The sequence below is a fragment of the Anguilla rostrata genome, chromosome 7 (genome assembly GCF_018555375.3).
Source record: "Anguilla rostrata isolate EN2019 chromosome 7, ASM1855537v3, whole genome shotgun sequence".
NCBI lineage: Eukaryota > Metazoa > Chordata > Actinopteri > Anguilliformes > Anguillidae > Anguilla > Anguilla rostrata.
The window spans coordinates 16,011,755-16,034,055 of record NC_057939.1 but is presented as its reverse complement, the minus strand read 5'-3'; the positions used below and the strand labels follow the sequence as shown (position 1 = coordinate 16,034,055).

The following is a 22,301-nucleotide window of genomic DNA, read 5'->3' as shown; positions in this document are numbered from 1 at the left end:
GGGCTTTAATGAGTAGGGCCTTATGGGTAATTTCCATGATGAATGATTTAGGATTGGGTTTTGACATGAAGCAGCAGAGCTAATAACTCCCGGGGGCCTGAAAAATCAGGAATGCCATCTGTGAGGGAGTTCACCGAGAAGGCCCTTGCTGAACTAACCTCCAAATGCAGCTGCATTCCCGCCAAATCCGTTAGGCCTAAATGTAAGTCATCATGACTACGAAAGTTATGAAAAGCAGATTGTCTTTTGAGTTAAAACTTTGGGAAATGAGTCTGGAGATCATACACAACACTTATAATGGATAAGTCAGATTCCCCTGTTGGACTTTGCCACCACACTCCATTGTCAATCAATGCACCCTTTGGGTTTTAATTGCACAGTTGCTGCTAACCCTCACCAATATGCACAATCATAAAGCTGTTACAGCCCCAATGATATGCTGGGTCCTTAAAGTCCAACCTGCTGGGATTTAATTCATAGCACTATAAGCCTCGTCTAGCATCTATTTAGGTACCTAACATGATTAAAGGGAAATACTGGGGCATTACTCACTTATCTAACCACCACAGTGTTCTCAACTTTCACTTCCATTGCCACATCAGACAAAACCAATCTCCCCGAGAACCTTCATGACTGCAATGCTGAACTTGGAAATGCAGGAGGACTTCAAGGTTTTCTCTTAAAAGCAACTGCAGTTTGATCTTCAGAACAATGTACAGCACATACATGAATATTTCTGTTAATTTGAAGCTTCACTGTTGGCACACAGCCAGCCAATTTCATTACTGGCCTAAGTCTGGTCAGGTAGTTATGGATGGATGAAAAAACAAGCTCATATTAACCTTACGCCTAGCTTAAAATTCATTTTTTTAAAATGGCTGTTCAAATCCTATTTCACGAGTGAGGCACACCATTGAATTCTTCCCCCTAATAAATACCCAAGTATCTACGTAAAACAGTAATAAATTGAAGGTATATTCATAATGGACAACTAGTGGAAATGGCTGGTATCAATTATGTCTCAGTTTGGAAATATTGAAATCAACCTAAAATAATGAAAGCTTCTTAGAATAAATTTTGAGCTATAAAACATGATGGATGACGTTTTCTTAAGCCTCACAGCCGCCAGACCCTTCGATTTGGTTTTTCTGACAGAAGTCTCAATTTGGTTCACAAGATGGGATGGTAGCAATTTCATTAAACCCCTGTTCTCAGGCAGAGAACTCAAGTCAAATCCATGTTTCATTATCTCTCACCTGTCTCATCCTTTTCTCCAGAAACACTGGCTATCTCATTCAAACATACATCTTAATATTGAAGTCCCACATCAGTCTCTGTATCTGTCTCCTCAAACTTGAGCATTAAGCAGAAATATCGAATGCCAGGTAAGTGTGATTTCTGAGATGGTAAATGATTTTCATTGTGAAATTGTGAGGTCTTATGAGTAGAAGATGTGAAAGACCTGTCAGCCAGACTGCAGGATTCACTGGCAATTACCAGACGCCCCGCACTCTGTTGCCCACACCATAGGCTGAAATATTCCTTGCCTACTGTACACAAATGTTTACTGTATGTGGTCTCTTTTAAATTTTGAAACGCCTAATAATTTACGATGCCATTACAAGCCATGTGTTTTTTACAACTAGGATGAAAGGATGAATATTTCCCTCGCAAAACACAACACGTGGTATGGGGTGAAAAAAGGACAATTTCCAAAAATACTGTATGCTTTTAAATGACGAATTTCTGTCAATACAAGGACAGAGATACAAAAGATAATCAACGGACACATGAGTACACAAGCACAAAATACCCTTATTCCAAAGACATAGTTCCTTTCTGAACAGAACTGTTGATATTATTAAGAAAAATCTAATATTGCGGTGCTGGTCAGAGGTAATCAGGAGATACTCACATAAACCACGTTCACATAGTCATCATCGGACAAGGTCTCCAACATCTCATTAACAGAGGTGCGGATCAGTTTCAGTGTCAGGCCAGAGACACTGCCACTCCTGTAAAGGATGAGAACAAATACCAGAGGTATTATAAGGGTACATGTAATACATTCAAATACCTTAATAGCCTTAATGTTTATACCATAACTTTTTTTATACCATAATAAAGCACTGATTAATAGACTTATCTAATAATTACATAACATATAGTCACAGTAAGACTAACAACTAACAACAACTGAAATCACATGGCAGAGTATAAACAATTAACATGTTATCTTCATATTTTTAAAATATTATTTCAGAGGGATACTTTCATGCAGCACTGGATTAAATTTGATTTGTTTCCAGTGGCAAACAGAGAAAATAATGAGGGGGAGAAAATGAAGACACACCACATAATTGTTGCATCTCTATAATTTTGAAGCTTGTGAACATGAGGTGCAAAATGGGTCATTAATATTATAGCCGCATAAGTGGATAGTAGTAAAATTTAAATGGAGAGTTCTATTAATCTGTCTCAGGGCAAATGGCATGGAAAAAGAAAATTTTATGCTTTTATCTTTCACATTTTAAAAAGACTTTTGATAGCTTGAATGGATTACATATTCAAGGGATACTCTTTCGTCTTTTAAACACAAAGAGGTGGGTGCAGACAATGTGCTGAGCTAAAAAGGTTATGAAATTCTAATATCGCCGAAGGACGCATTCTAAATATAGCAATTACTCACTGCCAATTAAGGAACAGTGGTAATCACACAGTGAGAGAACAGAACATGCCGGGAAAGTTTTCATATTCTATTATGAAAAAAGACATAAATATAGCTTTTATGTTTAAAAGCCCATCAATCAAGTCCACCACTTATCTATAAAACGTTAAGTTACAAGGCAGGCATTGATTTAAATTTTTTTATAGTCTTCATTTAGCCATGGCATGCTTGCCCTGCTCCTGTTTCATTCAAGATTTAATCAAAAAGCAGGACAGCAGAATCTCACACCTCCTAGTATAGGGGTGACAGAGTGAGTCCTTCACTCAAAAAAAATCACTTTTATTACAATAAAATCACAAAAAAGGCAAAGGGCTTACACAATTTCAGAGGCTATGGACATGCAGATCATTATTACTGCATGCGTTTTTAGTTGTTTTGCTTTACAAACAATGGTAGTTTAAGACACACGTGTATTTTGTGTGTAATTTATAGCATCACATTTACTTGTGTTTTCCAGTGTCAAAGATTTGATCAGTTCATGTCAAAAAGGTTCCGGGGGAATAAATCTCACAAATATGGTAAGACAGATGAAATGTCAAAACTCAAAAAAGCAGACATTCAAAAAAAGTGTGGAGATGAAATGAGGTGCAATGTATTTGTCAGGAAGAAAATTAAGGTGGGATGTCTTACTCCAGGGGCATTCTCCCCCAATGCATTATGTGTGTGTGTGTGTGTGTGTATGTACCTATATATAAACACACACACACGCACACACACACATTAAATACAAATCCAGTGCAATGTGGTCTCAGCAAACACACACACACACACACACTGTTATTGTGCCTTCTTCATCTATAGTTAAATTTCCATTCAAATATTTGGCAAATGTGCAGCCAATTTCTGAAAAGTCGGCAAAAGAAAATGCGAATCAGAATGTGTTTCCATCAGCTACTGTTATGCGAATATTCTGAAGAGGGCGCAACAAGATTACTTAATCAAAAGAGTGCCAGCCAAACAGTTATGGAGAGTTTGCAAGGCATACTCGCTCTTGGAAGAGTGATCATAACAGCCCTCTCACAGTTAAACGTGGTTGTATTACATGCAGCTCAGAGATATCTAAGAGGCCATGTAATGGTCTAATGATGGCTCAAATGGCTATCACCAGCAGAAAATCTACCATACACCTGGGAGTGCAGACGCACCAGGCAATTCTGTGAGATTATTGTGCACTGGCATTTCATACACCAGTTTTGGGTGAAGCATTTTAGCGTCAAAAAGCACATTTAACCAACCGTGTGCCATGATTGGTATTTTTTGGGCTTTCTAGAGAGGAAGCACAAGACTGAGGTCCCCGTCACATCATCACTTAGTCAGAAAATCAGTTTCCATCACCCTTTATCATATCTTCCCTCTATTGATATGCCAACTCTTACACCTTTTCAAGCATAAAAAACTTTGCAATTTCGCAGTTTTTTTTTTTTTTAATTTAAGGTGTTACCATGCGGGTTTACTTGTGTGCAAATTAAAAATTTGCATAAAAACAGTTGAATAGAAACCCCACTTGTGTGTGTGTGTGTGTGTGTCAGTTTTTATTTTAACAAAATAAAAACTGATTTTTAGATTTATACTATGTTCATACGTAAAGCTTCAGGAAACATAACGTTGCTGTTCAAGCTGCTTTGGAGTTACTTGCTGTGTATATTCTTGGTGTAGACCACAAAGCCCCAAGTGCCCTATACAAGCCACTATAAAGCCGGCTAGTAATCAGAAACTTCTGTAAGTATCCAAAACATGCTTCAGCGCGCATAACTATAACTGTCACTGTCTAGGTTGATTGAGCACACACTAAAAACTGAAATAATATTCTGGAAAGTCAGCTATCCCTTCAAGAACTATATAACTACAAGATCACTCACGCATCCACAAGTATCAGCATGTCCTTTGGTGAAGCAGCACCTTGTATATACCTAAGAACACAAAAACCAAATGATTAGACAGCAGTGATTGTCTATCAACAGAAGCTATTACAAAGTATAACATTATATAAGGTTTTCATTCAGAAGTGCTTCTTGAGCAACAGAATGATAAGAATCAATATGACTTAACATGTTGCATGTACAATGCTACTGTTTACCTGTGGGCATTTTATATGCACATGCTGTATCGACTACAGTATCAAACTTGCATTGGGTCTTAAAAATAATCAATTGTTTGCTCTTGCTCCTCTGTCTTTCAGTAAGTGTGGAGCACTGTGCACAGCCTCAACGAGAGCGGACAGGATCAGAAAACGGCTCGTTAGGATGAAAGCTGTGGCGTCGAGAGCATCAGCACACTGGACACCAAATTAGCTGAGGCGAGGCGATATTCACTCGCGATCCCGGCTGCTTACCACGGTCGCCGGCGAACGTCGTACAAATCAATTTTGCTGGGCATCTTTGTTGAATCCATCCAAGGAGAAGCTACAATTGAACAGAATGCGTCATTAGGTTTGCACGAACGCTACAGTCAATTTTTAGCCTCAGTGACTTTATTTGCTCAGTGCATTTACAGCCCATGGGCTCATGGTACAGCATCACTGAAGTGTCTGTCCCTCTTTGGAGGAAATACCAGTGTAGAAAAACAAAAAAAAGACCAAAGTAGGCCTTAGGTAAATGCTACAGATCTTCCTCTGCGATTAAACATCCTGCTTTTTTCCTTTCATTTGAAATGAACCAGTCCTCATGCTTCACTGCTAATTAAACCTGACACAATGTATAAAGTACAACACTGCAATACACAAAAACAGCTTTCCCATTCCAATCTCAATGACAGACAGAGAAATCATCTTGTAATTGTGTGGTTACGAAATGGCATGAGAGTGCCTATGCTTGTAAACAGAAATCAGCAGGATTGAATTAGTCTAAAGCAATTATTTCAGTTTTATATATTTTAACACCAAGAATTTATCACCGTCCAAATATGTATGGACTTCATTGTATGTATGATTTACATAATAAATTAATACATACATTTTTTAATTTATATACTAAATTTTACATGGCATTTTTACATTTACATTGCTCAGATGATCGGAAGAATCAGTTTGATAGCCCTGCCATGCCTGCTTTTTGAAACTCTTTGTTTCCTTCCAGCATCTGTGCTGCAGATCCCAATTAAACGGGAGCAGAGCCCATACAATCTCTCACATGTGTCAGTGGCACAGATAAGAGTGGAGTGTGCATCTGCAGATGACAGTTGCTTATCCCTATTCCTTGAGCTGAAAGGTTCTTCACAGGCAGCTAGGGGAGCATGACTCAAGTCCTCAGTAAAATGTCCTGTGTTCATTTAACTCTAACAGTGTTAGTTCACTCAACCCAGTAGGTCACCTGTTAGAGTTGAGTTAACGCTGTTAGAGTGTGTGTTCACTAGTCCTCTGCATACCTCCAGTAAATAGAGCTACCATAAGTATCCTGGCTGGCACTGTGTGCTATGTGTGCTCATGAGGTCAGAGGCCGACCTTCCAGAAAGAGCCATGGGCAAAGCAACCTCCTCACTGTATATATGAGGGAGTGTCCTTTAGAGTGATTTGAAACTTGCTAGACAGACTTGGGTCAAATAAACATAACAAGTATTTCAATTACAACCAAATACCTTTTTTCTGAAAGTGTTTTAAAATATATTATTTACACATACACATATTTTAAGACTTGAATGTATCCAGAAGCGTTTTTAGAAAGTATGTGAAGTAATTGCTTCTGTATGTACTTATATTTATGCTTACACAGTATTTTATTGCAAGGATTTCTTATTTAATGTTCTAATTACAGCATGCACTTACGTGGCCTCATTTATTAAACATTAAAAGATTTGTTTGCATAATTGTTAGACATAGTTGTTTGCCTGAATCATGTCTGATTTCAAATTTAATTAGATAGCTTTCGATTCACAATATAACTAATGCTGGTGAAAAAAGTAGAAATAAATATGGTTTAAATTCGGAATTACAGCTTCTTCATAATAAATTATTGTTAATATAAATATAATACTGCAACATTAGGGAAAGCACACCCTCATGTCAAAATCCGAAACGTGCAACAATACTTGCAATACACTTGAAAAATGTGATAGCCAAATGTGAGATTGAGCTGTCAAAAATATTTGAATCAAATTGGCAAATAAGAAGACATTTAGCTAACTTTTATCTTCCAGTTGAACTTTTATGGGAAAATATGTCACAGTTAAATTGATAAACATATTTGACGACACTCTTTTTAAATGGTCCAACATAATAACTATTTACAATTGTATGCAAAGTTTGGGCAGCCCTGGTCAACATCTATGCTATAATTATGATAATCTTCAGGTGAACAGAAGCTGCCCTGACCTCTCCATGGTACAAAGTAAAACCTGACGGCATTCTGCAAATATTAGAGCATGATGACAATCCATTTGCATTTCTTTCTGATTCAAAATAATAACCAAAAGTGAACATTACACATGCGCCTGTGCACATCGGTGAGTTAGCACTCATTAACACCCCCTTTGCCATTTCCCTTAACACTTCCAAACATTTCCTGTATCCAGCTTTCTTTCAATTCTTGCTATTCTCACTCTTCCTTGCAGAACTCTTCTAGTTCAGAAGTATTCTTAGGTTGCATTGCATGCAGTGCATATTTGAGATCTGCCTGAATATTTTCAATTACATTCAAGTCTGGGGACTGCAACGGCCATCCAAAAGCCTTCATGATTTTAAAATATTTTAAATACTTCAACTACATATGCAATTTTCAAATACTAATATTTAGATGCTCATGTATCTGACCCAAGTCAAACCACAGCATATCTGTCTTGTATGACTGACACTCGTCAGACCCCTCCCCCAGCTCCTAAGGTCGTCAAGCTAGTTCTCAATTGACTGTACATTAGGCAAGAGAATAGCGGCTGCGTTCTTTTTTCTGTCCTGCAGGAAGAACTACTGCAGTGGTGAGGTCTGTGACTTGAGTTGGTACAGTAAAACTAGGGGTTAGATCTGTAGACCTGTCTCTGATGCTCAGAAAAGTTTGCCGATCATAAGAGATTGCAGCACAGATGTTTTGTGTTAGTAAAAGCAGTAGTAGTAACACTGTACACAAAAAGGTACAAATGGGTAGAAGCAATATTTAAGACGTTGCCCTCACATGGCGTTGTGATATTGTGACACCTGTAACACTAACTCCAGTGCCTTCACTGGTGGTGGTGATAAATAGATGATACTGACTGAAAGCTCCACATTGTCTATACAACTTTCCAGTTCAGGCTCTGGTACGTCTGGTTCATCTGACTGGAAGTCATATCAAAGGTGGCGTTTTATCACGAATTTCAAGCAAACAAAATGGTAATGACTCCACACTTTATCAGCTTTTGGTATTTGTAGAAACGGGAGTGTATACTGTATGTGCTGTGCAGATCATACTGATTTCTTTAAAAAGGCTGTGCAGGGTGATAAAGTAACTAAGGTTGTAGATCTGCGGGGGCTGGTGTGAAGCCAGTCCAGAGGGGTCTGGAAATAGCTCTGCAGACAGACACTCATGCACATACCGAGCCCCATAGGGTAGCTTGGCTTTGAGGATCTCCTAATGGTGTGCTAAGGATCATCGGTGCTTCTTGACCAGGGAGATGGGGGCAGCGATGTCACCCTGCTGATTGTAGTCTTACACTCTAATTAACTGTGCTTCCCCTCAGCCCACCTGGCTCGCCACGCTACGTTACACTCCTGACAGCACCTCGATGTGTGTTCTGCATCCTGCTGAGGTGCTCATTAGAAGGCCAAGAGGAAACTGGCGGGGGGCTGTTGTGTCTAGTGTTCTTTGGCAGCGCAGGTGTGAAGAAAGACCATAAGCTGTGTCATCACTTCCTTCATGTTTTGCTGACAGGAAACGATGTCCAGTCAGAGTGGTTCTTCAGTGTAAGAATTACATTTATTTTTGGTATATATAAGTGTGTATACCATCTCTTTCTCTGTCTCTCTCTCGCTCTCTCTCTGTAATAATTTGTATATATATATAAATATATATATACTGTGTATATATATATATATATAAAGAGAGAGAGAGAGCGATCCACACACATATTGTTTTTATGGTGCTGTGACTAGCTTAACTGGAAGTGCATCATTTTTGACTTAATTAATTTAATCGTAAATGAATTATCTTTCTTTGACATTTTAAAGAGTGTACATTTTTTCCTTTGTACCAATGGAGAGATGCAGAAACCGTGGTATTCAAAGAGGGTTGAATCTTGTCTTAGTGTTTACTAAGGTGTAACAGAGAAAGGTCATGTTTCAAAGCACAAAAATAGACAGCTGTCATGCAGCTAATAATGCTACTGCAGAAGTCTGGTAACAGACTGCCGTAACATCAAACTGCGACAGCAGCTTCATCAACAAACGACACATGACACCAAGTGACTGATTTGCATAAAAAGAAGCCCAATAACAGTTTATGAAAATGACTTTTATAAACTAATGCGAAGTAACTCTCCAAGACCACACCCATTATGTAAATAATCCTGGGATATTAATGTGTAGCTCACCTGTGTGATGCTTGGTTATCCCGGATGTTAAGCCTCACCAACTGTGTGTATTTGCCATGAGACCCTCACCTGGGTAGTAGCGTGCCAGTCCGGTGGCACTGCCAAACACCTGCCAGAGTAGTGTGGGGTCCTCTTCCCGGTTCTTCTGAAAGACATCTTCTAGTGCTTCAGTCCAGTTCAGCTCGTTCAGAATGATTGTGGCTGGATGAAAGACAGGAGTCAAATCTTTCAATGAAATGCACTAATGCAATAGTCTCAGCCCTTACAATGTCCAACCGTAACCTCTACCATAACAATAAGTTCTGTAAAGAGAACACATCTGTGCACTGTGAACTAATTTAATTCAATAACATTGAGATGGACGTTCTCTCAGTGGACAACTAAACTGCTTTCTGGACTGTTTTGTAAACAACTGTGGAATTACGTATGATAATGTAGATAACATCATTATTGTTTCTGTTGTTGTAACATATAGACGTGGTTATTTAAACTAAATCCCCTGCTTTAGACAACAAAGTATAATGGTGTATTAAGTGCCCACTCCATGGATTTAAGCACAGAATGTATCCCCCATCTTTAATTATCCAGACAGATTTCAAAAAGCTGCAATAGTAATCAAATTTGTTTCTGGGATTAACAGAGGATTTGGTTGATACAATTTTCCAGAGAATATATGCTTGTTCTGTTGTTTTGTTTTTAGCCACCCTGGCATGTGTGTGTTCCTCCAACCTTGACTAAAATAAAAATGTAAGCATAATGTTAAAGGGCACAGCACACAGCTTTATTAGGCCAGCCATATATCAAATGCCAGTCCTGGGCCAGCAAATCTATTTGGATCCCAGTCCATATTTTTCTATATTAAAAGGACTTATAGGCTACTGAGAGTTAAGCTACTGGGGAGTGAAGACTCAGATAAAAAAAACACCTAGCCATGCACTTATACCTTACCGGGAATTCAATATTTTATTGCTGCAGCAACACTATACATTTGTTAAGTCGGTGACATTTCTGCCATCAGAAAAGGATTCACACATACCAAATCTCCATATATTACTGTTAATTAAACCCCCAGAGAAGCTCTTTAAAGCAATTTCACATCACACTTGGCTGTGGAGTCTCTATATTTGAACATACAATGTGAAATAGGTGTGGCTGATATGCCTGCTCTGAATATTTTTGATACCCTTCATTTAGCATCTAGGCCTGGCATCATAAAGCCAAGACACTGGACTTCCTTGCCATTGGAAGTGGATCAATCCACTGCCATTTACGACATGCCACTTATCAGCAATGAGAAAGGCTTTCCTTGCTGTATGGGCGAAGATATCAATCTGCCTGTGATAACACTTCACATGCCCGGTCTTCCATTTCCTCTGTTCCGTCTGTGCACCACCCCCGAAAACCTTGACCAACCACCCGATTCAATTTCACACACGCTGGAATCAATAGGAAATTCCACAGCCCCGCTCCATCACCCTCTCGCTCACTTTAAACACTGCACAAGCAACAAACCTCCTATGATTTACGCACTATGCCATTTTCACAGCAAGCGATGGGTGTACGTCTTCATTTCAATTGGCTCCCTAACTACCTCATTTCTGGAATGAAACAGTCAATCCCCGCCATAAAATCCACTTTCAGTCACGTGGATTCATCAGGAGGATTGAGAGGAGCCCTCATCACTTCATTAATACCAAGCGCTAAATCTACAGTAAAAAACATGAACATATATGTAAATCCAGGCTTAAATTGCATCCCCCTCCTCGGCCGAACTGAGCCATAAATGTAATTTAAGATGCCTTTCAAACTGAGTGGCTGCAGATGGCCTTCCAGCACCAAACGCTTGGCTTTATTTACACACTGACAGCAAGCTGTTATTCACTTTGCTCCTGTATCACCACACAAACATTTGACAGACAGTCCACAGGTCACCCCCGCCCCCCCCGGAACGAATGTTTCCTTGGAAAAAGACTTGATGTTCTGGCATTCACCATTTTCACCAGGATGAATGGAAGGAGGAAAGCCTGGCCTCACGCAACCTCATGATGATATTTCTCCGCCTGCAAGTACAGCAGACGGAACTGTGGGGGCATCTGCAGTTCAGCAGACAGACCTTGCACAGGTGCAGAGTGGAAAGCTAGAAGTTAACCTTCAGGAGTTTTACATCCTACTGTCAGATCGATAACAATGTCGCAGCGGTAGGCCGCACCATTGCTACAACCATTTCCTAATTTCTGCAGATAATTGTGTGCACCCCCTGCCTGCCTGGGTTACCTGACTATAAGTGTGTTTGTAATCACCTGGGGCTCTGCTGGCTCTGCCTGTCTGAGCGCCTCCTGTTGTTAGGTACGCCAACATTGCAGTGGTAGTAATGTTCTCTGCAAGTGTGGTTGCTTCGTATGAATGACAAGCATCTAAGAGTAAAAATGACTAGTGACTTGTCTTCCGTTACTGCTTTCTACAATAAATTCATAACCTGTTTTATATGCAGGTTGGTCCGTAATGCACTCGCCAATTTACAGAGTATGAAGGGGCATAAAGAAATGAGTTCATCTTCAGCTGGCAGGATTTGACTAGTGGATATTCAATCTAATTTTGTGGAAATGGCAGCCTTCACCTCAAGGAAATGTCAAACACCCACGTGTCATAAGTCTGGTCACTCATAAACTGAATTATAATTCCATTATAATTCCATTATAATTCCATTATATTTTTATCTTGTCATAGTTTATGAAGAGACAAAAATGCTCATCTTTCTTCATATTATATTTAGCAGACTTTAGTAGTGGGTGCAGTTTTCATTCCTTAAATCACTGAATGTTGTTTTACTGCTAAAGGTTGAAGATAAACCACTTTCGGTAGGTGAATCCTGCTGTATGCTCGCGAGCCTGAACAACCAATAAAAATTTATGAAGCCAATATACTGTATTATTGAACTTTTCCAAAGTTCTCCATGCTATACAGAAGCAATCTGAACTTATTTTGTTAGTAATACGTCAGCTGTTAACAGATCAGACACTGTGCCATTTCTAGATGACAGATTTGTAAAATATGAATTTCATGAATAAGCGAAATTCAGCCCAAATTGTTTTGTTACTCACCTCAAAATTCACTTTGCAACTGACAAGAACCAGAAGTATAACCCCTGGACTGCAGGGGGGCATACAAATTTTAAAACAAGTTGAAAACCTTTTATTCCCAGAAGAGGCCGATTTACTTAGAGAGGGGCTTTCACCATCAGAAACCCAAGTCGTGTCACCTTAGAATTCCACTTCATCTTGACCAACTGAATCGTGACTCAGTCTGCTGATGGCGTGAGGTAAGGAAGCAGAGGAACAGCCCCCAGCTCTCTTGTGTGGCATTAACTCTGCTCATCTCCAGAGCTGCTCTAAGTTTCATGTCTGCCGGTCCATATTAAATCAAACTTCACTTTCATAAGTCAGACATCCTTCAGTCTCAGCCAGATGGTGTCAAGGGAAGATAAGTTCATCCCTGCACACCGCACTTTGTCCTCTGCATTATTAAACATCAACGTGAACGACAGTCTTGTGAAACTCCTGTCTTGTGGCATGGTTATATTTACATTAGCATTGGACTGTTTAATTGTATATTTTCCAGATATACAGAAATATCTTATAACAGAAAAGTGAATGAAATGATGTTAGTTTGCATATATGAATATCATCCACTTGATAAATAATTGCATTACATCACTCTTCAGGACATCTGCTGCACACACCCCAACCCCCGACCAACAACCCCTCCCCTCCAAACATGCCAAGCTAACTCAATATGGTCTCCTACAACTGTGCAGAATTCAGACACCTGAGAGTGCTGGCGGTTGGGCCCACTCTTCTCACTTACTGCTGAGCAGTGTGTAACTATGATCTACTGTCATAGCAGCACTCAGGGTGACATAGCACCAGCTGGAGACCAGAAAGTGGCACCATTCATCACCACAGGCCAGGCTGCAGAAGGACGGCAACTAATGAACAGGAATGACACTCTTATAGATCTTTATTGGGCTCTACGGGCATGTCGGGCATGATTTCACTTCAGAGTAACCCCCATCTTAATTCACTTTACATATTTGTCTGTACCACAGCTCGTCAATACATGACATTAAAAAAAATACAGACTGTAAGGGTGGAGATATTTCAATACATTGATTAAGATGCTAATATTGTTTTTCCGAGCTTATGTTATTGTATTTTATTAAAAAGTATAGCTGTGATTTGATTTGGTGCAGTTGAAGCAGGTTCACATTTTCACTTGTAAATGAAGCAAAGTTCAGGAGAACAACAGTGAGGAGAACTATAACATTCTTTGCTCTTTGCAGTATGTGCCATGGGCTCTCTAAATGAACATAGATAATCAGAACAGGTCCAGGTGCTGAGCTTCACCTCCCATGCTCAATATTCAATAGTATCTGAGCATTGTGTCCTGCTTGTTGTACAAGTACTGCGTTGTGCTGCTTAGAAGGCTCCTTGCCTAGCAGTTTCGGCAGCACTCCAGCTTCCCCATAAGGCCTCAACATCAACTAAGCCCAAATGCAAGAAGCTTCAATTAAGCAGCAGGTGAAAGTTCGGATGGTATAATGACTCTGTTTGAATCTTATTTTTGGCATTTATACATTACATACACCTGTGTTGAAAAAAATATTAATGCATGTAATAGGGGATGTCTGCAGACATAATTCTTCATTCAGCATACAGACCATACTGGTAAATGATAGATGTATACATGAATACTCTGTAAAACATAAGATGGGTAAGCATGTCTGGAAAATAAATAAGTGAAATATCATTAATGTCAAAATAATATTATGATAGACATGATTTTTGCCTCAGACATAAAGAGTACTACATAGGAACATGGGTGTCTAAACAATACCGTTAAGAAGCATGCTAGGAGGCACATAAAGACTGATAAATATTTAAACTCTTTAAACCATGTTCTTGTTTCCATGCAATTAAACATTAATTAGAGCCTTTCAGTTAAAGCACTTTTTTCTCTCCTTGATTATACATTGGATTAATAATGACTTGCTCAGATCTCAGGTTCCTGAATGCCTTATAATACCCCTGAGGCACTACGGTGGTGTAATTATGGCAAATGCAACATAAGTGTCAGGGATCCATTTTCCCAAACACATTACAGGATTACCTTGATTTTTACAGGTTAATTATCTCCCACCAAAACAAAAGCAGCACCAGAAAATCTCAGAGAGATTTCATGAAAGGCCACAATTCTCCTTTACATTCATGCACCATACAAGCAAACGCATTATACATTGTAGGTTGAAGACGAAAAAGATTATTGCAGGCCTGTAACAGTGTCCATTCTCATATACGGTAGAGCGCAGAAACCCGCTCATTGAGCAGCTTGGCCCCAGGTCAGTACCTGCGTGGGCTTGTGTTCCAGGCTGCAGTGCCCGTGTCCAAAACGCAGAGGGGCTGAGACTTAACGCATTTCTCCTGCTAACAGGGACAGGGCGTCCCCAGCACCAGACCATTTGTGAGGCCACGCGTGCAATGAGCAGCCTTGATATTGTTCCATGACTTCAGGGATCTCAATGGGGTGATTTAAATTATAAATGGCTGTGAGAGAATGCAGCCAAGGAGTCAAATCCTCCTCTCACTGAGTCACAATATGATGGTTAATAAGTGGCCATTTTGGCATCTGTGCCATTTTAGACCTGCTTCATATAGTAAATATGTTAAAACAGAAGACCCTCTGATACACACCTGCACTTCTAAAAATATCTCTTTCCGTAAAGGAAAAAAAAAAAACCTCTCTACCAGCTTGGCAGCTGTTGGTTCATTATTTTAGCTCCCCGGAGATATGGGTATGTAAATGCAATCTGCTTGCCCTCCATATTGACAGGCACTGTCGCGCATAATTGAAATAATCGATTGCAGTCTTCCTGAAAAAGAAACCAAAAAAGTACATCCCAGGCACGAGTAATCAACGCTAACAGAACAAATCAGGCCAGACCAGTGGCCTAATGAGAGTGAAACAGAGGGATGATAATCCCCGGTAGCACAGTTTCCTGTGTGCTCTCCACTCCAGACACCCTCACGTACTCCGCCCCAGCGATGGCCTGTTCGGTCCTAATAAAGACAGAGGAGTCTGTGGCTAACAGCGTTTTCCTTGAATCCCAGCCAGACTCATCCATCTTGCTTTGGCTTTGGCTTTTGGTGGCATGACATTAAATCACTGATGGCCATTCGTCTCCACAATGCATGGGGCAAAATGGACGTGTCCCAAAGTAGTGCAGTCTATCAATCACTCAACACCCCACCCAGGCAGGACGCTCAACATCCTCTCACATCAGGTGCAGTGGAGCCCTGCTGAACACCAGCTACGGACACCTCCTTTACCTTGTCTATCAAAGGCTTGAAAGCATATGAGGGTTACGTCTGTGTGTGCACTCGGTTAGATTCGCTGATCAAATCATAAACTGGAGATTACCGGACCCTTCAAAAGTCATCCACAAAATGCCTTTCAAAAAAGTGATTAAATGATGGATTGAATTGAGCCCATGGTCAGAAAGCACTGGCAGAACTACACACTGTACTCTGTATTGATTTCTATAGGACACATTTATCAGCTTATTTCAGAATGTATACAAATGAGCTAAACCTGGTAAGTGCAGTGTCATTTGTTTTAACTATGTCAACACTATGTTGTAATACGTAATCATATTAAAGCATCTTTCAGATTTAAAACTAAAAGGATTTGTGCTTATCCTTTCGACTATGTTGGTCTTAAGCAACAGCTGTGAGTAGGATATATCAGGTTTAACTATGTAGTATTGGAAGAACAGTGAAATTGAGTCTATTGAGAATTGAGAATTTAGGTATTCAAACGATATTGGAGCTGTTAAGCAACATAACCTCCAATGAATTACCTACTTCCTTTTTGCAACATTCGGCTGGTCGTTTGAGGAAAGACACCATTCACTTCAGTTCCTGATTGAGTGCTGAGCGCAAGCTACCTTCCTCACAGAGCAGAAGATCGTGGCCTCTGCAGCACATCTTCAATTAGTTACAGTCGAGGGGAGAGGCCAACTGTGCCACCACATTAATAAAGAAGTCAGTGGCAGATGATTGAATGAACAATCATTTAAAACGTCACACGGAAGAATGATAGGTTGAAAAAGCCGTGGCAGAGCGTTCTGTGCAAGACCAGAAATACCTTGTAAATACGTGCTAAGCGCCCCAGAGTTGTGGTGATGTGATGGTCTGACTACTGTTTAGGATCTATAGGGTTGCCTTAGTGTGTAAAACATGTGGGACTGAACAGAGTGCCCCACATTCGTCAGGACTGTCATTATCTTAGCTGGATTGCTGTGGCGGGGGAAGGAGGGGGTTCGATTCAGCTGTTGCGGCTAATTGTGGATCTTGTCTTGCTCACAGTGCCAGAGTGGAGCTGCGTGACACCTGTAATCATTCCATGACAAGGTGCACTGGCACAGAAAGGCTTCTGCCCAATCACGCCTCTGCAAAGTGCGAGAGGCGGGAGACTCTGGCGCTGTTGACTAACGGGCGTCACTCCTGGGGGCAGAGGCCGTGCGTGGCGTGGCAAAACCGCACATGACCTAACAACATACCTGACCAATCACAAGGCATCTATTTTCCACAAAGATATTTAGTGTAAAATGGCAAAACAGAACACCTGGCACACCCACCTTTACCTCGTTATCCTTTCCTAGCAACCAAATAATCCACTATGAGTAAAAGGATGCAAGTTTATGATAATAATTAAATATAGGTATAGACGTATACACATTACAATATCACCAGAAGAAACCACAGCTATGGACAGCAGCACTTAAATGAGTGGGTTCTTACAATGAAGCAAATCAAATGATTGGCACTGCATGTTCTGTAAGTCATGCTAATGACTAGCATAAGAGCCTGCACACAATGTACTTGGAGGAACAATAAACAAGAGAGATGCCTGTGGTGCCACGGGCTTCATTTCGAGCCTCAGCCACTCTGACTCTCACACCCCCTGTAGGGAGAGAGCCCATCTGCTCCCTTTGCCAATGTGGAGGGTGGCATTAATGGCTCAATCAGAGTATGCCCACCTGTGTCCTCCTCGCATCTTCAGCATAGGGTGATCACAATCACGCATTTCAGGAAGAACAAACAGAGCTAGAGAAACAGCCTTCAGTGATCATCAAACACTCATGATGCTGGGGAAAGACAAGCACACATGTGCACACACATGGACGCACACACACACCCACGCACATATACAGACACAGACACACACACGCACATACACACAAACATAGCTGGGATGGGAGCAGCATCACAGAAAGAGAGAAGCACAGTGTCAGAGAGAAAAAGATTGGAAGACTGATCAGTTCAAATCTGAACCAAAGGTTTGGGGAAATAGCACACACACATATTACACTCTGTCCCATATTTCATTACTGAAAATGAGCGGCTGATCTCTTCCTGCTCCCTCGCTTCTATGTCTAGCACAATTTCAGCAGAGAAAAAGCAATTCTTCTATTGTTCAGTTCGATGTCTGTTTTCCTAATGAGCTGGGCTTTTACTATATTTCAATATGTCACAGCAAGCCCGAATGATCCTGTTTTGCGCTGACCACCTTTTCCTGGAAAATCCAATTTTCTGCCTGGTAGGAAACACACTCTGGCTATTTCTGTCCCCTCAGTATTAACCTGGCTCTCATCGCTGGCTCCTGAGAGCAAGTGCACTTGTTTAAGGCAAATAAGTAGTGGTTTGAGATGTCGCCGGTTGGAGTAATGAGCACCTGCTCAAGTCAATTTTGCCAGTTTCACAAGCTCGCTTTTCCAATTCCCCATCAGCCTCATCCATTTCACAGCAGAGTCATGCTGGACCCTGGGAGCACAGTAGGGGAGCAAAAGCATAGCTTTTCCTATTGTAACAGAGGAGCCCATTACCATTAGTAATAAGACTTGGTTTAGTTTGTGCTCCAGTGGCATTTAGGGACATTTCATTTTCTTTTCTAAGGAGGCAATGCCATTATAATTAACAAGACCAATGGGACTAAATGCCTGCCCCTTATATTAGGAACAAATAGATTGAGAGTAAACACTGAGATTAGATACACATGTGGAGGTATTCGAATCACAGCTAATGTGTAAAACACACTGTAGTAGCAAGTCCAAATCACTGGGGAACAAATCCCCAGTGATTTGGAAGAAAGAGAAGAAAATGGCCGTACTATGAATGAAATGCAACCACGGGCTCATTCCAATCGCTTATTTTATCCACTCTTGTCTTCTCGGTCCTTTTCTAACCTGGAAATCAATGGAGGTCTGCCATCTTTAAGGACATTAAATGCTCCTTGAAGGAACTAGGAGTCAGGAACTAGGAGACTACGGAAGGATGCTTGATCAAGGAAACACGAGTGCATCCTTTGTGGAAGTATTTTTTTTCCCGAACGAAGGGCGTATAAATGATCAATCTGTGGATTCACCTCTCCCCATCTGCCACGTCTGTAATTGACGTGGCTTCAAACTGGCAATTCACTGTACAAGGATGTTCTTTTCCTAGTACACGTTTCCTCGATTCCTCTGTCCTCACGTCCTTTCTTTGTGTCCTTTCCTTGCATCCTCCACTGGGGGGAGCTAAGGAAACGAGGAAAGGACACAAGAAAATAATGCAAGGAGGGAAAATAAGTGATTGGAAAGAGCCCCAGGATTAGCAGACACTGGAAAATCTTAAGATCTTATGTCATATTTGCCAAGCAAAGCATTTTGCATTAATATCATGAACTGAAATAGAGAAAATATTTGTACTATTACAAGAATTCCTCATCTCGGATATGCCTTGTACCTGGCAGCACACTCCCATGTAAATACACTGGAGACAAAGATCTATAGGTAATCGTGCAGGTATGCTCTCAAAGGTGCTAATCAATACAACGGCTAATTACTTCACACACACAAGCTGGAAGAGGCAATTTCCCCTTAATTAACAACCTGCGCATGTTCTCACTGAGCCACAATCATCATAGATAGACTAGAGGAAGCTGGCTTTCTCGGCACAAAACTAATCAACGGATTAATTGGGACATGTGGATTCCTGGCACATTCTGACTTTTTCCTTCCCGCTCCACGCAAGGTTAGGTCAAAGCTGGCCGAAACCTGTAAACTAATTATGTGTTACCAGTCTTCTTCCCCTTGGTGAAAGGCACTTCAATTCTCACCCTGGCACAGACCCAGGCTCCTGAGTGGAGGCACGTCTGGCAGTAAGACCTTTGACGATGAGCCATGAACTATCGCCGCGGCGATGGTGGCCGAAATGCAATGAGAGCAGGTTCTCTGGCTAAAGCATGTGCCGGTGAGGTGGATCGAGTAAGAGGCCAGACAAAAGCTCCCTGCATCCTGTCTCTCTTTGTTTAAAACCCACAGCCTCATTATAGACCATAATGCATTTCTCCCTCCTGTTCGTCTTACCCAAATAGAGCAGACCAGTCCATTGTATAAGTGAGGTCTGCCTATTCTTCTTTAGAATATACCTACACTGTATTACATTTAACTTTCCCAGCAGATGCCCTTGCTTAGAGCATCTTACACAGTGTGCATTTTCCACCCTTAACCATTTATGCAGCAGTGCGTTTACTGAAACAATTCAGGTTAAGTACCAATTTAATGGTGCAGTGTGTCTGCCCCAAAGTCTACGTTCCTAATTGGTCTAATACACCCCACTAAACACAATAATTTCATTCAATACCTCTAATTTCCAAATATCTGGAGTGGGCTTCAAATTTAGGGGTTTTGCGGAAATGGTTACGTAAAGCTTTTCAGCGTAATTATGCAAATCTTCCTTAATTCCACTTCCAGACATGATTAAGGTAATGGGGAGAAGACAAATCTCTCTCCCCTCTTTATACAGCAATTCACAGCAAATCCAAGGTGATATTCTGAATATGGCCTTCATCAGTTGGCATACATTACACATTAGGATCTGGAATCTTGTTTGTCATGTCATCCAAGCGAGGATGCATCTAAGGCCTTAGGAGACATTGTGCTACTGCTGGATGGTTCCTCGAAGGATTGTTTGCCTGAAAATGTGAATAATCCTGGTTTTGAGTATGGCAACAGTCCATATGGCTGGAGGGGGGACATACTGTATGACTTCAGACAGAGACAATGTGAATTTGCGAACTGTGCTGCCAACAAGATCTGCCTGGAGTGGTTCAGCTGTAAGGCGTAGACCTACAGAAGAAGGAATATCTTCAGCAGCACTGAGACAACAAGAGAGTGAGAGCCTGTGAAGCAATCAAAGAGTGAAATCACCCAGGATAATTATGACGACCACTCTTGCCAAGATATGGGAGTGTCCACCACCCTCACAGAGCAATTACTCAAGAACCCAACCAAGAAAGATAAATTCACCCTGCAGGCAGGAAACGGAAAGACTGGACTGATAAAATCCCTCCTCAATGGTTTTAATCCAACACAGAATACCTGCAGTCTGTGAGGTCTAAAGCCTGGAATTTATTCATCAGTGTGTATTTCATGTCGTTTATGGTTCTACGCAAAAAGTAAAACTAGAGATGTGGTTTTATTGGATTAAAAAAGTCTTTATAAAAGTGCCATTTTACTAAGACCATTTTACTAATGCCATTTTGAAAGGCCATTTACTTTGTGAGTAACACTGAAATGTTCACTCTCAACTGGCTTTTCTGTTTAAATAAAGCCAACGTGACCATTATGGAACATTGTACAGAAAAGGATCCGTGTGCTGTTTATGCCCATGCAGCTATAAGGTCTAGGTCAGCATCTCCAGGGCTTACATTACGCTTACAGGCTCATCACTACAAAATAAACCCTTTACATTTCTATAAATATGTCAAGGCAGCGTTGAGGTAATGGGATCCAATGTCTGGGCATATAAAATGATGTAACCACCGTAAATGTTCCTGCTGAGCAGAGCCTGATTTCAGATGGAGACGCTGCTCTTTGCAACTCTTCATCAGCACCAGAAATCAATATTTTGTTGAGATTAAAAAAAAAAAAAAAAAAATTAACAAAAAACACTTTTAATTCCTACAGAGAGCTAAGGAAAAGCACTTTCTCTAAAGGAGCTGGGGCAGGTATTGAAGCCTGTCCTTCGACAGCGCTGAGATCGATACGCAGCCGCGGGGGCCTTGGATGTCTAAGCATACGCCATTGTTCTCCAGCATCACCATCTTCCTGGGATCAGAACAGCATTACAAGACTGAATATCACAGCAACCTCAGACTTCACAGCCTCATTCCTCTGAATCGTGGCTTCTCTAATCATTGACAAGCCAATTTTCTTAATTATCCTGGATTGGAGAACACACATAATGAATTAGTAGGTCTAAACTAATTAGGGCCAATTTAGATCAGTGAAGGAGGATAGAAAGCCACTGTCTTCTATTTGTCACTTTTATTATATTAGTATTCTTTATTGGAGAAGAGCAAGATAAAGCAATCCTGAGGCAATGAAACACAAGGACACTTCCCTCTCCAGGCGAAATCCAATAATTAGGTTACCACCTTTGAGTCGCGCACATGGCCAATGCGATTCAATTCCGTTACCGTGGTGACAGTGACAACAGCAGTTGATTAGAATTGAATTAATGCGCCGTCTTCCCAATGCAGAGGATGAGTAATACAGACACACGCCGTGCTAAGCAACAGGACGAGAAGCGAGATGAACAGAAATATTCTGGCTCCAGGCACAACCCTCATCCCATTAGCAGCACAAAGCCCAACACAAATTTGATTCAGGGAAGGGAAGGACTGACTCTTGTTTTCATGATTCTATTATACGTTAATTTCTTAGACTACGTCTTTTTTCTTGCCAGTAGATTATAGCTCAGTCATTTGGGGATGAGGAAAGCTCCTTACATATCTCAGGAGTCGTAATTACCCCCTTCATTAAAAGAAAGCCGATCCCTTCATTACAAATGCAGAGAGTTCATTCTTTGATTTCGCACTCTAATAATCCTGATGATTCTGGATGACAAAGATGCTAATGTTTTTCCCTCGATGGTAAAGCCCCACTTGTGTTCATGACATGAATGTTGCCTGTACATTTCTT

General features: G+C 40.8%; 1 protein-coding gene across 7 annotated transcripts in view; it reads right to left on the bottom strand.

Annotated features, from left to right (window-relative positions):
• The window catches only part of LOC135259150 (voltage-dependent calcium channel subunit alpha-2/delta-1-like), a 125,862-nt gene that overhangs the window by 42,375 nt on the left and 61,186 nt on the right, over nucleotides 1–22,301 (bottom strand). For all 7 annotated transcript variants that reach the window (XM_064343145.1, XM_064343146.1, XM_064343148.1 and 4 more), the window contains exons 7-10: nucleotides 9,290–9,421; nucleotides 5,061–5,130; nucleotides 4,588–4,638; nucleotides 1,916–2,015 (exon numbers count right to left, since the gene is read on the bottom strand). In XM_064343145.1, coding sequence (XP_064199215.1) covers nucleotides 1,916–2,015; nucleotides 4,588–4,638; nucleotides 5,061–5,130; nucleotides 9,290–9,421 — 353 coding nt within the window. The remainder of the gene's footprint in view (nucleotides 1–1,915; nucleotides 2,016–4,587; nucleotides 4,639–5,060; nucleotides 5,131–9,289; nucleotides 9,422–22,301) is intronic.